Consider the following 15,536-nt stretch of genomic DNA (forward strand, 5'->3'; position numbering starts at 1 on the left):
ATACGTAAGAAAAAAGAGCTAAACTAAGAGAAAAGCAGGAGCGACTGTAACAGGCTGCACGCTGGTTGGCGCATACTGCTCTGTGTTCACTGTGCTTGGATAATTATTTTCTAGTTCCTGATTTTATTTTTTTTGTCTCCTCAGTCTGTCATGTCCTCATGTCTGTTTATCCACAGTTAAAGTGTCAAGTTCACATATTGCCATCTGAGTCTCAGTGTGTTTTTGTTACTTCCTGTTTTACTTTGATAATCTCCCATTTTGTGTGCGTTATATTGGTGTTCATGTCTCATCAGTCAGATTCTGTTCAGCTGTGTTCCCCAGGTGTGTTCACTCTGCACTAATCTCCTCCTGAGTAAATATTGTCTGTCTCCCTCTGGTCTCTGTCATGTTGTCCCATCAAGCTGTGTTCCTGTGAATTTCATGGGTTCTGTGTCCTCCCAGTTGTTTCCCAGTTTCTTAGTTTCTAGTTTAATGTGTTGCCTGAGGTTTTGTTAGTGGTGCCAAGATGAAGCTTCATGAAGCACTGAAGCTTTCCATCCAACTGGCCACTTATGAGCCGACGCTTCATGACGTGTCACTTGCTCTACTGTGCCATCAAGTGGACAATAAATGTAAAACAGGCAAAGACATTATAATGACATAACTTTGGTGTGAAGCTTTGAATAGAACGAATAGAATAGAATAGAATAAATAGAATAGAAAGAATAGAATTAGTGAATAATGTTTGTGATGGCAGTACATAAATTCCAAATATAATCTTAATCTGTCTTTATGATCTTTATGATACAACATGTAATTTATTTTTATATCATAATAACCTTTTATTTTTATTTAATAAAATCTTTTCCACTGTGTTTTGCTTCAGTCAGTTTCTCTTTTTTTGAGATGATTTCACCTGATTTAGAAAAAACCCTTTCACAGCTCACAGATGAAGCAGGTGTAGCCGAAGAAGCAACAGCAAGTTTATACAAGTTGGGATGAACATTTTCAGTCCTGCCCAGTACTCGTGGGGATTCTTCAGTCTTCCACTGTTTGGTTCACTCAGGTATGTTTGGACCTGCACTGTTGTGTCTGTAATAAAATTTTGAGTCCTCGTCTGCAGGACTGTGGTGTCCAAACTAGGCCTGAAAAACCAAAACCCCTGCACCACTTTTATATTTCATGATTCAAATTAAAACAAAACACGACATGCAGAGAAACAGAATCAACTTTCTGGGTTTGTCCAAAGTTTATTTAACAAATTATACAGCATGTATTAATGTTATATTTTTATTTATTCATACATGATTTGAGTTTATGAACTCTACTACTCCCATAGTTATTTCTTCAGTGTTGTTTTTGGACAGAGACCATTGAAACAGTACAGAAAGTGGGGAGAGAGGGGCTGAGCTGCAGCACAGAGCCTGGGCTGAACACAAACCTGAGACTCTGCAGTACTTTTTACTGCTGCTAGTGTTTCTGTCCTGACAGATGTGATGATATCATCTGTGCTCTGTGATGTGCTGGTGCATGAAAATGTTTGCAGACTTTAGATTGGTCACTGAAAATATAAGACGTGCTGTGGTCGTTATTCTAAATGTGTTCAGAAATGTGGGAAACGATTGAAATACCCTGAAATATCTAAAGATTCAAAGTTCTAACATGGAAGTATTTGGGACAGCAGCTTCATCTAAAATGCAGCGTGGTCTTTCAGTCTGATCCCCCCATGTTTGTATGTCAATTTTTTCTGTTATTTGAGACGTCTGTTGATAAACTGATGGGGAGACTGTGCAAGTAAAGCCTTGTTTTGAGTACATTTTCCTCACCAGTTTCCACTTTAGGCACTGAAAACACATATTAGACACCAGCTATTTATTTTGTGATTTATATAAATATATTTCATATAAACAGTCAACATGCAGTAAAAGAAATATCTAAATATGTATTTGTATGTATTATTTCCCATCCACGAGTCTGAAAATAATAATGCTGCTCTATGTTCACTGCATCTCAGCACCTGTTTGTATCACTTCTGCTGATGCTGCAGACCGCTGTGTCTATTTTATATTTGAATTGGCCTTTTATATTTTCTTCTACTGTTTCTATTTTGTCTTATTTCTGTATAAGAAAGACATGGTACAGAGAGGGTGGAGCTGCCTGTAGCTGTCTGTGGTGCTGAAGCTTTCAAACATTTCATACCAACACTGACTACAACTGTGACCACAGGGGGGCAGCATAGAGCCAGAGAGTGTTAGTGTAGCTGTTCAGCCCTATAGTAAGAAACAAGAAGACTGATGAAGGAAAAGCTTCTTCCACTGGTGTAACACACAGGTTTGTATGAAGTCACACTAACTAACCAGCAGTAACCCACATTTGATCAAAGCAGGGGCAGAACTTTAATAACAGGTTATAATGTGTCATCACAGTTGTTGTCAATCCAAACACACTTTCTGATTGTTGCTGTTTATTGTAAAAGAACAACACACTTGTGGTCTGACCTAATGCTGTAGTGCAACAACAACTATACAAATGTGAGCTCAGTGCAGACTATGCTGACTCACTGCAGCCTCTTGTGGTACAAAGTGGTATTACATGAGGGTACAGGCTGACATTAGCTGGATGCTAACTTCAGTTCATATGTAGATGTGTTGAACATGACGTCAGAGATGTTTTCTTTATATTCTGTTGATGTTTTGAAATATTTCAAAGTGTCTCCAAGTTAAATGTTGAACCTTTAATATAGCGACACTTAGAGCTCTGAAGCCGTTTTCTCTGTTTTACAATTCAACCAATAAGTTACTGAGTAAGTTATTTTATCTGTAATTAAAGTCATCAACACTTAAAGCTTTATATGAAATATTTGTTTTTCAAATCAAAATACAACTTCCATATAAAATGCAAAACTAAATATATATGACTCACATAACACAATTAACATTTAATGTCTTTCTGTCACTTTCACATACACAGAGGTATAAAAATGTCCTTCTGATGTTCCAGCTGATCAGAACCTTTAAAATTCTTATTAATCAAACATATTTTTTGCTGAACTTTTACAAACAAGACATTTACTGAAGTTTTAGGACCAACAGGCTGATGAATGAACCAAGTAAAGCAAAGTAAAGACAAGCTGCACTTTGACTTTTATTAGAACAATTTGCTGGAACTACAGAGTAATGAAGTACTTCAAGGTTTTGTGTGGATGACTTCCAACCTTACTGTACAGCACAGAGCACAGAGGGACAATATATGTAATCAATATATGATGCAGAATGAACAAGTAAAGACTGTAAGCTGAGTCTGAGGCTCATGCAGGACATTTCATAGTGAGGTGTCTTTGGTTGGATTATTCAAACATTTACATCAAAGCACCAAACTCATTTCTCACAGATGAAGGTAATTGAATTAGAATAAGATGAATGCATCCATTTCCCATCACGGTCACAGCAGACTCCACGGTATCCAGAATAAGGATCTGACGATCCTTCTGCCCAGAACCTGTCAGAGAGATCAAATCTGATATGAAACTGGACTAAACTCATAACTATTGTCACATTCATATAAATATGCGTCTCTTTTGGAATATTTCCAATATTTGCTGTATTTCTTTCCCAGGTTTCTCGCCCACTTTCCCTCCTTTAGACTTTTCTCTGAGAATCATCATGCACACTAAAACAGCTTTCAAGCTTTGATGAATATGAAATCTTCCTGCTGTAAAAATGGAGAATAAAAAGAAGTCAGAGCTGACTTTCTGCTGTTTGAAACTGTTTTGTCAGCTGTTTACAGACATCACTTTGAAATGTGTGTCTATCAGGTCATATTTACTGAAGCTTCTTCCTTCATATGTTCTGAAGTTTTACAAACACCAAAGAAGAAGAGACAGGAATTCTCTGAAACACTTTTTGTTCTGTGAGAAAAGAAACATTACAGCACAAAAACATGAAGACAAATTGAACAAAGTGAAATGTGTCGGTCGCTGCTTTGAACATGTTTCAATCCTGATTCCTTCAAACTGACTTGTTGTAACTGAACGTCATCACAGACTGCAGATGAAGAGAGTTCAAGCACAGCTGTTCATTCAAAGGAGGATTTCTGCTTTTCTTTACATTCAGTTTGTGGGGCTGTTGGAAAATAGCTCAGCTCATGTATTGCTGATCTATCTTCCAAAACATCAGTGTTTCACTTCTAAATAATAACTCTGGAATAGAAACAAACTAATGTCTCACCTTTCTGTCAGCGCTGATCCGTCCACCCATTCCCATTCATATCCTCCTGATGTCTGTCTGGGTCTCAGACCAATCCAAGAGCGTCCTCTCATGTTCGGTTCATTGACAAATTCCTGTTTGAGAAGAGACACAAATATTGTCTCCAGTCATAATTCAGCACTTCTGTTGTAGTGACATCATCTTGTGAACATGTCTGAAGGAAGAATAACTGTGATGAAACTTTTCTTCCACTGTGCAGAAATCAGAGCGAAATCCATCAGAGTGGAGACAGGAAGCAGGTCACAGACTGACAGCAGGTCAAAGACACAAGTAACAGATGACTGTCAGCTCCATCAAAGATCACACAGACATGAACAAACACACCCACCTGTTCCTCTTTGCTGTTTATCATCACCAGATCAGCTCCTTTATCCTGACAGGCTCTCCTGCTCTCAGACCAAGTTTTACTCTCAGTGGATTGAAAGTAACAGCTGCTTCCAAATCTCGTCCATCGATCAGGACACTTCTCTTAAAGTCAAACACATGTTTTAAAGTCAGACTTTGTGTCCTGTTGTATCACATTAATCTTTGGTTCCTGTCATTTTCCCTGTAAATGCTTCATTTAAACTCAGGTTTTCTCTCTTATTCATAATGAACTGAAACTTACATTTATACAGAGAAACTGTTACACAGCATCAAACATGTAGGATTCAAAACAAAGACACAATCAGGTTATCACTGTGTAACACTGATGTTTTCTATCAGTTATTCAAACTTTATTACCTTCTATCGTCTCCTTCAGCTTCTTCACTTCTTCCTGTAGCTGACTGTGGTTTTTACTCAGTTCATCATAACGGCTCTGTAACTGAGTCAGGCTGGTTTTTGTGTCTTTAGAAGAAAAAAGATTAAAATTAAGTTAAAATGTTCTACAAATATATCTGTGATATAAGAACTTGGTGTTTGCTTACCTTGAAGTTCATCCTGGAGCTCAGTGTGATTCTTTTTGGTGTCAATGTAAACGTGGTTCAGTTTGTCACATTTAGCATGAAGTCTTTTGTTTTCACTCTTGTTCAAAGCATCTGAAATATTTCAGTGAAACCAAAATAAAATAAAATAAAATAAAATGAGTGAAACGTTGAACAGAAATAATCTTCTTCCTCTGCTTTGTCAAATATCAATAAGAGTCAGAAACTTGCAGCCATTGTTCTTTAACATGTCCTGTGGGTGGAGGTGTTAGAACTACAGGAAATCTGATGAGCTAAATACGTATCAACTGTGAACAAAAACCACTGACAAGATTCAGAATAATTGTGCTTCAGTGTGGAGGAAGAAGGTGAAGAGTCAAACAGCATTTCTACACCTGTAGTCAGAGATGTTATCTTTAGGTTTTTGAAAGAACAGACAAGCTGCCGTGGGAATCAACACTTCCTCATATCAAAGGTGTTTCCATGTGATCAGGTACTTCCTGTGGAAGTGCAGCTCTCACTGTGTGTTTCCTGTTTTACTCTGAAGGAGTTTGTAGGGCTGAGCTGCCCTTGACTGTGAACAGTTTCTCCTGTTTATGTTAGTTTGGGAGGTCAGCTGCTGTCATTTGGTTTGTTTCTTTTTTTTTATCTTAACACAAGAAGCTGATTCAAAATGTAAAATCAGTTACCTTTCAAATCCGTCTCCAACTCTGACAGTTTTTAATAGTTTCTTACCTTCCATCTCGTCCTTCAGCTGCTCTTTTTCCAAACTCACCAAAATATCTGGTTAGAAATGCAACAAAACCGAAGATTTAAAATTTAAAATGATTTAAATAAAGTTTTTCATTTTCCAATGAGATGAATGGAGCTAACATTAGCTTGTTAGCTACCTGCTTAATACACCAAGTGAACTAACTAGTCGCACAATGACAGACGGCCACTGTCTAACATAGTGTGGCTGCACCTGCATCAGTCTGCAGCAGATGCTGCTGCCTGTCTGCTTTGTTGAGATAATCACAGAATCAGCGTGTTGAGTGAAGAGTTTGAAGGAACAACAAGAACATTCACTCCACAACACACACAAGATATGAGCCAGGAATCATGCACACAGACACACACCTGCTAATCAGTGCTAAGTAACAGACTGATGAAATACTAGAAGCTCAGTCAGCAAAACCAACGTGTTGGTCAGGCTGTACCACACAGCAGCTCATATTATTGATCAGAGAATTCCATTTAAAATGCCACCGTGCAGTTTTTATGAAGAGGAAACTATCCTTAGAGACCAAAACTCATTTGGTCCTGAATGGAAACATGTTTTTACTGCAGCAAAGGTGCTCATTTTAACATGGGAGTGTATCATGAGCATGATAATAAAACTCCTCACAGCGTGTTGTGATTCCAGCCAGAATCAGCAGATACAGAACCACCAGCTTCACTTCAACAGCTCTGAAACGGCTTCTTTTCACAGCTGGAAGCTTCTTCTGGGCTTTTATTTCTACGAAGGCAAAATGGAGAGAAAAGAATTTGTTAATTTAATTATTAAACATGTTTTAATCATAATTTGTTTCCCATTTTTCAAGCGTATTTTATTGGTTTATCGTCAGAAAGACTTTCCACCTGCAGCCGACCTGATGATGAGCTGAACAAGTTCATTCCAGCAGTTTTGATATTTACAGGAGACTTTGTCACATGTTCGTCTTCAGGTGACTTTTACATATGTGAGAACAGAGACTGTGATTGACAGAGAAACGCTTTGATGTGACTCAGAAACAGACGAATGTGTATCAGCGTGTTTCACACAAAGACCAGATCATGAGGACAATGTTGGTTATTATAACATGAATATTATGTCATTAAAACAATATCTCCATGATTTGCTGAAATGAAAACAGAGTTGTTATTCATTGGTCTGATTTCCTGTCAGCTAAAACTAGCTGTGACAAGTGTGCTTCGAGTAGTTTCTGTGGTTATACTCGCTCCACAGTGTCGAGCAACACTTCCTTGTTTCTTATATTTCTGCCTTCACCACTGATCTGTGAGATAACTCCTCCAACACTTTTCTGTCAGCTTGTTTCTACACTTACTAAAATAACACACTGATACTTTAAACTAGACACTTTTTATCATTTATTCTCTAAATAAACAGAAAACATTAAAAAATATAGAAACATATAAACCATGATAAGAGCAGAGACTGCACACCTTCACCAAAGCTTGAACTTTCCTCCACACCATGAATAAACTGAGTCTCTGGATCCAAAAGCTTTGATGGATCTGTATTAGTTTGATATTTTATTGAGAAGATGGAAACAGTCTCTCCTGATTCCTGATGCCTCAGTATTTGATACTTACCTCCGTCCTGTGTTGAAACATGGACCTGACGGTCTGTGCAGGAGTCCACATTCTCATGGAGGAGGACCAGTCCCTCCAGTCTCTCTCCTCTGTCCTCTCCTTTGCTGTATTTCACATTCATGCTCAACTCTGGATCCTCATCAATGATGGAAGACATTTTAAGATGCTCAGTTTTCAGCAGTATCAGTTTCCTGTGCAGCAGAGCCGTCACTCAGTCGCTGTGTTTCTCTGTTAACTGGAGCTTTTCTATGTGAAGCTGATTCTGATTCTGCAGTAAATCATAAGTAAATGTTGGTCCTCTGTATTCTGATGCTGCTGTCGCTTCGCTGTCTCTGTCTCTCTGTGAGCTGCTTTCAACAGGAGGTACAGACGTCATGACAGGAAAAGCTAAACCACATTTTGTTCATAGTTAGAATTAAAACTGATAACACAAAGTCCAGATAAACAGAATCAACTTTCTGGGTTTATTCAACAAATTAAACTAAATTTCCTTCAAAATAAAATGTTTGCATTTTATTTTATTTATTTATTCATTCATGGTTTGAGTTTATGAACTCTACTTTTTCACAGATATTTCTTTGTTCTTGTTTTTTGGACAGAGACCATTGAAACAGTAAAGAAAGTGGAGAGAGAGGGGCTGAGCTGCAGCACAGAGCCTGGGCTGAACATGAACCTGAGCCTCTGCAGTACTTTTTACTGCTGCTAGTCTTTCTGTCCTGACAGATGTGATGATCTGATCTGTGACTAAATAAGAACACAGACGTGTTTATATGACAGCCGAGTCACATGATGGAACAAATTTATAGGACAAAATGATAAAAGTGCATCTGAACGGTTTCTGAAAATATTTTTCTTATCTGATATGAAACTCACGAATACGTTGTGCAACATGTAATGTGCCACGCATCCTCGTGTCCTCATTTGACATCATCAGATGTTACAGCCGAGATAAAATGGAGGGGGGGGGGGGGGGGGGGGGGGGAGGGAGAGAGAGAGAGAGATTGACAGCGAGTCTTGAGATGTGAGAGACTTGTCATGTTTAGTGTGTTTGGAGTGTGTAGATAGCAGTGTCAGGAAAGTTCCTATGAAAAAGTAATTAATTATAGTAACTAGTTACTTCTTCAAAAAGTAACTGAGTTACTAGATTCTAAAAGTAATTAATTACTTGAAAAGTAACTTTTGTGTTACTTTAAAAAAATGTTTAACACTCTGGGGTCCAGGGTATAATCCATTTTTAACTACTTTTGATGTTTCCTCCACATTTCACCTTTAAAAACTATTTACTTGCCTTGTTTGGTCTCATTCTCTTCAGCACAACCTCACGTGTCTGAATTTACAGTCATGTTTTCATTTTGACAAACTGTATTAACACAACTGATCAAAATCAGACAAAAAACTGTAACAACCACAAACATGTTTAATGATCATATTTCATAACTTTAAATGCAAATATAAACTGTCAGTTTTAAAATCCTATGCACAAGTTTTGCAAACAACAAAGTTATTTGCATCCATTTAATTTTACCTTGATTTTTTAAATAACCATTTCAAACTATTTACAGAACAATCAGCTGTTCTTCAACAAGATGTCACACAAATTATTTGTGCCAAATATTTCTGTCCACTATAAAGGAAACATCACAGCCTGATACCTGCAGGTCTGACAGCAGCAGGTGTGACACTCCTGTTCCTACCTGGAGACAGCAGTCGCCTCATTGTTCTGACACACAACACAAAACTATCCACAACACTACACACTAACTACACAAGACAACACACTAACCACACACTCCAAACACACTAAACGTCACAAATCTCTCTCTCTCTCTCTGTCACTCCTAAAACTTCCCCCTCTTCCTAAACAACCAAATGTCATGTTGCCATATCATTTTTTAATTGGTCGACATGGTGCATTTTTCCACCAACACAAAATGGGTGTTTTTGTTTTGTTTTTTTTTATTTTTTGCTCATAAGCAGAGAGGTCTCGCTGCGCTGTCCTTAGACAGCAAACGTGACGAAACTATTGAGGGAAAAACGCTGCGTATATCTTGTTTATCATGACTCTGGTTTTACGTGGCACAATTTACAAACCTTGTTGCTTTGTCATCTTGAAGTGGTCATGTGATTGGCTTACCACGACTACTTTATTCTTCCTCAGTCAAACAGCAGCACTCGTGCCATTGTTTTGCCCCCTGAGCTCCAGGTGTTGTGCCAAAAACTGATCGTCTACCAGAAAGTGATTGCTGTCCGTGGGCAATCTGTAGCATCCAGATTACTTACAGCTACTCACGTGCAACTGATATAAGATGCAGTAAGCTGAACACAGCTTCAACCGTCTGTTTGTTGAAAAATAGTAACGCGAGTGCATTTTCTTGTTAGTAACCACAGCTGGACTGGCGGTGATTTTTTGTTTTTACGGCCGATGATTATTTATTTCATTTTTTTAGTAACGGTATAAACAATGAAAGGTGTTGGATTGGCCAGATGCTGGCCGATGTGTCAAAATAACTCAGTTGTTTGGTGGTGGCTGTGGCGGAGCTTCCACAGAGGCCAGCAGGTGGATGTTCATAAGGTTAGTTAGTAGAGTTGCCGTCCCGTACAAACGGAATCGTCCCACATTCAGAGAAAATATTACGCGGTAAATGACGTCAGTGCGCACACTGTGTCTGAGGAGGATGTGTGGAAGTGCTTCAGGAAGGTGAACGCACGCAAAGCTACTGGTCCGGACGGGATTCCCGGCCGCGTCCTCAAGTCATGCGCGGCTCAGCTGTCTGGAGTGTTCACGCACATCTTCAACCTTTCCTTCTCTCTGTCTGTAGTCCCAGCCTGCTTCAAAATGGCCACCGTCGTCCCTGTACCCAAATCCTCCACCATCTCATCATTGAACGACTGGCGACCTGTAGCCCTGACCCCCATCGTAAGCAAATGCTTCGAGAAGCTGGTCAGGGACTTCATCTGCTCTGCACTACCCGACTCACTGGACCCTCTACAATTTGCATACCGCCACAACAGGTCCACCTCTCCCCCCTTCACCCTGCCCCTCCCCAATCCAGACTCAACGACCACCACCACACCTCTCACCCCCCTTTCCTCCTCCCTGAAACTCAGAATACACACTCAGGATGTGAGCCGACTATTCCAGAAACAGAAGCCCAGGAAAGCCCCCGGACCAGACGTTGTCTCACCCTCCTGCCTCAAAACCTGTGCTGAACAGCTGGCTCCCATCTTTACTCGCATCTTCAACACATCCCTGGAGCTGTGTGAAGCTCCCTCCTGCTTCAAACGCTCCACCATCATCCCTGTTCCCAAGAAACCCACCATCACAGGACTGAATGACTACAGACCTGTCGCCTTGACGTCTGTGGTCATGGAATCCTTCGAACGACTAGCCCATCTGAAAGACATTACAGGCCACCAGCTGGACCCTCTGCAGTTTGCCTACCGGGCAAACAGGTCGGTGGATGATGCAGTGAACATGGGGCTGCATTACATCCTGCAACACCTTGACCGCCCGGGAACTTATGCCAGGGTCCTGTTTGTGGACTTTAGTTCGGCTTTTAACACCATTGTGCCTGAACTTCTTTCCTCCAAACTCTCCCAGGTCATCGTGTCACCAGCTACCTGTCTGTGGATCACCAGCTTCCTGACAGACAGAAAGCAACAAGTGAGGCTGGGGGAGATCACCTCTGAAACCCGGTCCCTCAAGGATGTGTCCTCTCACCACTACTGTTCTCCCTCTACACTAACGACTGCACCTCCAAGAACTCGGCTGTCAAACTCCTAAAGTTTGCAGATGACACCACTGTCATTGGCCTCATTCAAGATGGTGATGAGTCTGCATACCGGCAGGAAGTTGAGCAGCTGGTACTCTGGTGCAGTCAGCACAATCTGGAGCTGAACACGCTTAAGACTGTAGAGATGACAGTGGACTTCAGGAGACATCCCTCAACTCTGCTCCCCCTCACCATATCAGACAGCCCTGTGTCAGCTGTGAAGATCTTCAAGTTCCTTGAAGAGGATGTACTTCCTGAGACAACTGGGGGAGTACAGTCGACACAGGAGCTGCTGATCCAGTTCTACACTGCGGTCATTGAGTCTGTCCTGTGCTCCTCCATCACAGTCTGGTATGGAGCAGCCACTAAACAGGACAGGAGCAGACTGCAGCGGACTGTACGGGCAGCAGAAAGGATCATCGGCGCCCCCCTGCCCTCCATCCAGGATCTGTACCTCTCAAGAACCAGGAAACGGGCAGGGAAAATCATCGCAGACCCCTCACACCCTGCACACAGACTTTTTGATCTGCTGCCCTCTGGCAGACGGTACAGAAGCCTGCAGACCAGGACCACCCGACACAGGAACAGTTTCTTTCCCCTCGCCATCTCCCTTCTTAACAGTTGACCTGTCACACTGCTTCCACTGCCAGACTGCAACTGCACCTTATGTACATTTTGAGGTATTCATTCCACCTCATTCACTTCTGTATTTTATGTATATAAGTTTAGATTCGTTATTTATAGATGGTTTAACTCAGCTTTGTGTATGTATGTGTAATGTGTATATATAGACACCTGTGTGTCTGTGTGTGTGTGCGTGTGTGCGTGTCTGTGTGTGTGTGCGCGTGTGCGTGTGTGTGTGTGTGTGTGTGTGTGTGCGTGTGTGTGTGTGTGTGTGTGTGATTTACATTGCTGTGCTTGAGAGCCACCATCTACCGGAACCAAATTCCCTGTATGTGTCTGCACATATACTTGGCCAATAAACACGATTCTGATTCTGATTCTGATGATGCCATAGCCCTGACACTACACACTGCCCTGTCACACCTGGAGAAGAGAGACACGTATGTGAGAATGCTGTTTGTAGATTACAGCTCAGCATTCAATACCATCGTTCCCTCGAAGATGGACAGGAAACTGCAGGATCTAGGACTGAGCAGCTCCCTCTGCAGCTGGATCCTTAGCTTCCTGTCTGACAGACGCCAAGTGGTCAGACTGGGCAGCATCACCTCATCCCCCATCACACTGAACACTGGTGCTCCACAGGGGTGTGTACTGAGCCCTCTCCTGTACTCACTCTACAGCTACGACTGCACGGCCACTATCAACTCCAACATCACTGTAAAGTTTGCGGACGACACTACAGTGGTGGGTCTTATCACCAACGGTGATGAGACGGCTTACAGGGAGGAGGTCAGCGCCCTGACCCACTGGTGTCAAGACAACCATCTCACCCTCAACGTCGCAAAGACAAAGGAGTTGATAGCGGACTTCCGGAGGTGCAGAGAAGTACACACCCCCATCACCATCAACGGCGCTGCTGTGGAGAGAGTGAGCAGCTTCCAGTTCCTTGGAGTACATCTGGCTGAGGATCTTACGTGGTCAGTACACACAAACAAAACAGTGAAGAAGGCGCAGCAGCGCCTCTTCTTTCTCAGGAGACTGAAAAGATTCGGCATGAGCCCCCGCATCCTCAGGACCTTCTATCGCTGTGCCATTGAGAGCATCCTCACTGGATGCATCACCACCTGGTACGGCAACAGCACCGCTTACAACCGTAAAGCTCTCCAGAGAGTAGTGCGGTGCTCTGAACAGATAATTGGAGGTGAGCTTCCCTCCCTCCAGGACATCTACAGGAAGCGGTGCCTGAGGAAAGCGGGGAGGATCATCAAGGACTCCAGTCACCCCAGCCATAAACTGTTCAGACTGCTTCCATCAGGAAGGAGGTTCTGCAGCATCCGGTCCCGTACCAGCAGACTGAGAGACAGCTTCTTCCATCAGGCCATCAGACTGCTGAACACGTCATAGACACCTCAGCTTCACTACTGGAACTTCAACATTATGCACTCCATACTGTATATAAATGCCACTTGTTTTGCACATGTCCAACTACCAACCTCTGTATATTTTATGTATTTTATCTTATTGTTTACTCTATTTAATTTGTAAAATATGTACATACGCACGCACACACACACACACACACACACACACACACACACACACACACACACACACACACACACACACATGTACACACACGTAGAAAAACATATTTAGTATACACATTCAGTAATATGCCATTCTTATATTTTGCTTGTTCTTATGGTATTGTATTTTTGCACACCTCTGTTGCTTGTGAAGATCGCACACAAGAATTTCACTCACATGTAGTGTACCAGTGTACCTGCACATGTGATGTGACTATAAAAGTCATTTGATTTGATTTGAAAAGGAACACAGTTTATCCCGGACTTCAGCTTGAATGAAAAAAGAAACAAATGTAACCCTTGTAAGATTTATAGCAATCAGAAGTACAGGGTTCTTTGAATGCATCGTAGTTCTCGTCTGATAGTTTAATTCCCGGGCTTGCCCTGAAGGCATGACCTGCATCTCGGTGCGCGTGAAGGTGTGGTGTAGAAGAACAAAGACGGCAAGGAAAACCTCCATGCTGCCGCGGAGCACGGTTTTTCCCAGTTGAAAGAGAGAAAAGAGGTTCAATTAATATTTGTGAGAGAGCTGTCGTTAGCGGTGAACCACAGACGGGTACCTACCTCGAAGGAGTCGGAGTGTTTCTTCGAGCCTTTTGAACTATTCTGGTGAGTTAGCCTAGCTCACATAGCACCGCTATTGCAGTTCAATGCACTGTGACAAAAAAACAACTAACCAGTCAGAATAGTAGTAAATGTGTTTAATTATGTTTAAGATGTGTTTTCATAGTATTGCAATGTTGTGACAGTTTTGTTTATTATGAGTGTTTAGTGTTTTTTCCTTTCTTGAGCCTGCTAGTTCAGCCGCGGCCAGCTAAGTGGTTATGCGATTAGGGTTGCCAACCGTCCCTTAAAAAACGGAATCGTCCCGTATTTAGAAACAAAAGAACACGTCCCGTATTGAGCTAATAAGCGACGCACTTTGTCCCGTAATACAGTGAGAATCAAAAGTAGTCTATAAATGTTAATGGAATTAACGCTTTGTTGGAAAACATAATTCCCAGCCCCTCTCCTGCTTTGTGACCAATGAGCTGACAGCACACTTATGACAATTCGAGTATCACAATTCAGATTACCGCTCATCTCATTGGTCGAGGAAAGGTCGCTTAGGGAGAAAATACCGGAAGACAACAGGTGACCACAACAAGAAGCATGGCCAACAGGGAAACAAACGCCGACACTGCGGTGCAAGTCTCGGACGACAGTACACCTAAAGCTGGGCAGACACTGTGCGATTTTTTCAGTCACGTTATTCAGCTCCTGCTCAAACTGCACGATTGACTCGCAGGGGTTAGAAGTTGGTAGGTCACGATGCAGGTCTCACACTATACGGCCCGATGCTCTGATGCGACCTGAGTGCTCACACTGTGCCTCCATAACATGAAGGTTATAACAGAAAATCTGTCGCTCTCCCTCTCTGTCTTTCACTCACACAGACACACCACCACCATCAACTTTGCTAAATTGCTAATGAAAAACATTGATCAGGCAGCTGTGATTGAGCAGCATGTAAATCCAACTATTTTCATGGTTGTTGTGGTCGTGATAATTTTGTGATGCCACATGGAAAAGGCTCGGATGAGCTTTCCAAAGTTCTACAAGTTGTGCCTCCATCGCTTGTGTCCAGATCACAGGCTGCACAGCCGTGCTGCTCAGTCTTTTTCACCGACGTTTACGTGTTTGCGCGTGAGCAGTGTGCTTCTCGTTATCCCACGTATACTACACGATGCACGATGAAGGCCAAAATCGGGCCGATCACCAAGTCGGTCGCATGACTCAAAAATCGTCTCAAAATGGGCCAAAATTCACACAGTGTGCGCCCAGCATTAGAGCAGCAATGTTTGTTCACTCAGAGAAAGAAAAAAAAGTCTGCAAAAGTACAGGGAGGAATGGGAAAAGGGAAACACCTGGCTGGAAAATGCACGATAACACCTTTAAAGCGCACTGCACTGTGTGCCGGCGCACTTTTTCCATAGGCATGCTTCTAGTGGTGGGCACATGAAGAACATGAGGGGCGTGAAAGCTCGGGGAACCCTTAACCAATTTTTT

General features: G+C 41.9%; 1 protein-coding gene across 3 annotated transcripts in view; it reads right to left on the reverse strand.

The window, feature by feature from the left end:
* Nucleotides 1-2,897: 2,897 nt before the first annotated feature.
* Nucleotides 2,898-15,536, reverse strand: part of LOC309699521 (uncharacterized protein) — a 31,912-nt gene continuing 19,273 nt past the window's right edge. The window contains exons 1-8 of one of the 3 annotated variants that reach the window (XM_082522586.1): nucleotides 7,505-7,878; nucleotides 6,537-6,647; nucleotides 5,885-5,932; nucleotides 5,153-5,263; nucleotides 4,968-5,072; nucleotides 4,573-4,712; nucleotides 4,206-4,318; nucleotides 2,898-3,477 (exon numbers count right to left, since the gene is read on the reverse strand). In XM_082522586.1, coding sequence (XP_082378712.1) covers nucleotides 3,357-3,477; nucleotides 4,206-4,318; nucleotides 4,573-4,712; nucleotides 4,968-5,072; nucleotides 5,153-5,263; nucleotides 5,885-5,932; nucleotides 6,537-6,647; nucleotides 7,505-7,661 — 906 coding nt within the window. In that variant the 5' untranslated portion in view covers nucleotides 7,662-7,878 and the 3' untranslated portion in view covers nucleotides 2,898-3,356. Of the gene's footprint in view, nucleotides 3,478-4,205; nucleotides 4,319-4,572; nucleotides 4,713-4,967; nucleotides 5,073-5,152; nucleotides 5,264-5,884; nucleotides 5,933-6,536; nucleotides 6,648-7,504; nucleotides 7,879-15,536 lie in introns of those variants that run through there. The other 2 variants (XM_082522588.1, XM_082522587.1) reach the window with 2 other exon arrangements.

Source organism: Aulonocara stuartgranti, assembly GCF_965226115.1.
Source record: "Aulonocara stuartgranti genome assembly, chromosome: 22".
Taxonomy (NCBI): domain Eukaryota; kingdom Metazoa; phylum Chordata; class Actinopteri; order Cichliformes; family Cichlidae; genus Aulonocara; species Aulonocara stuartgranti.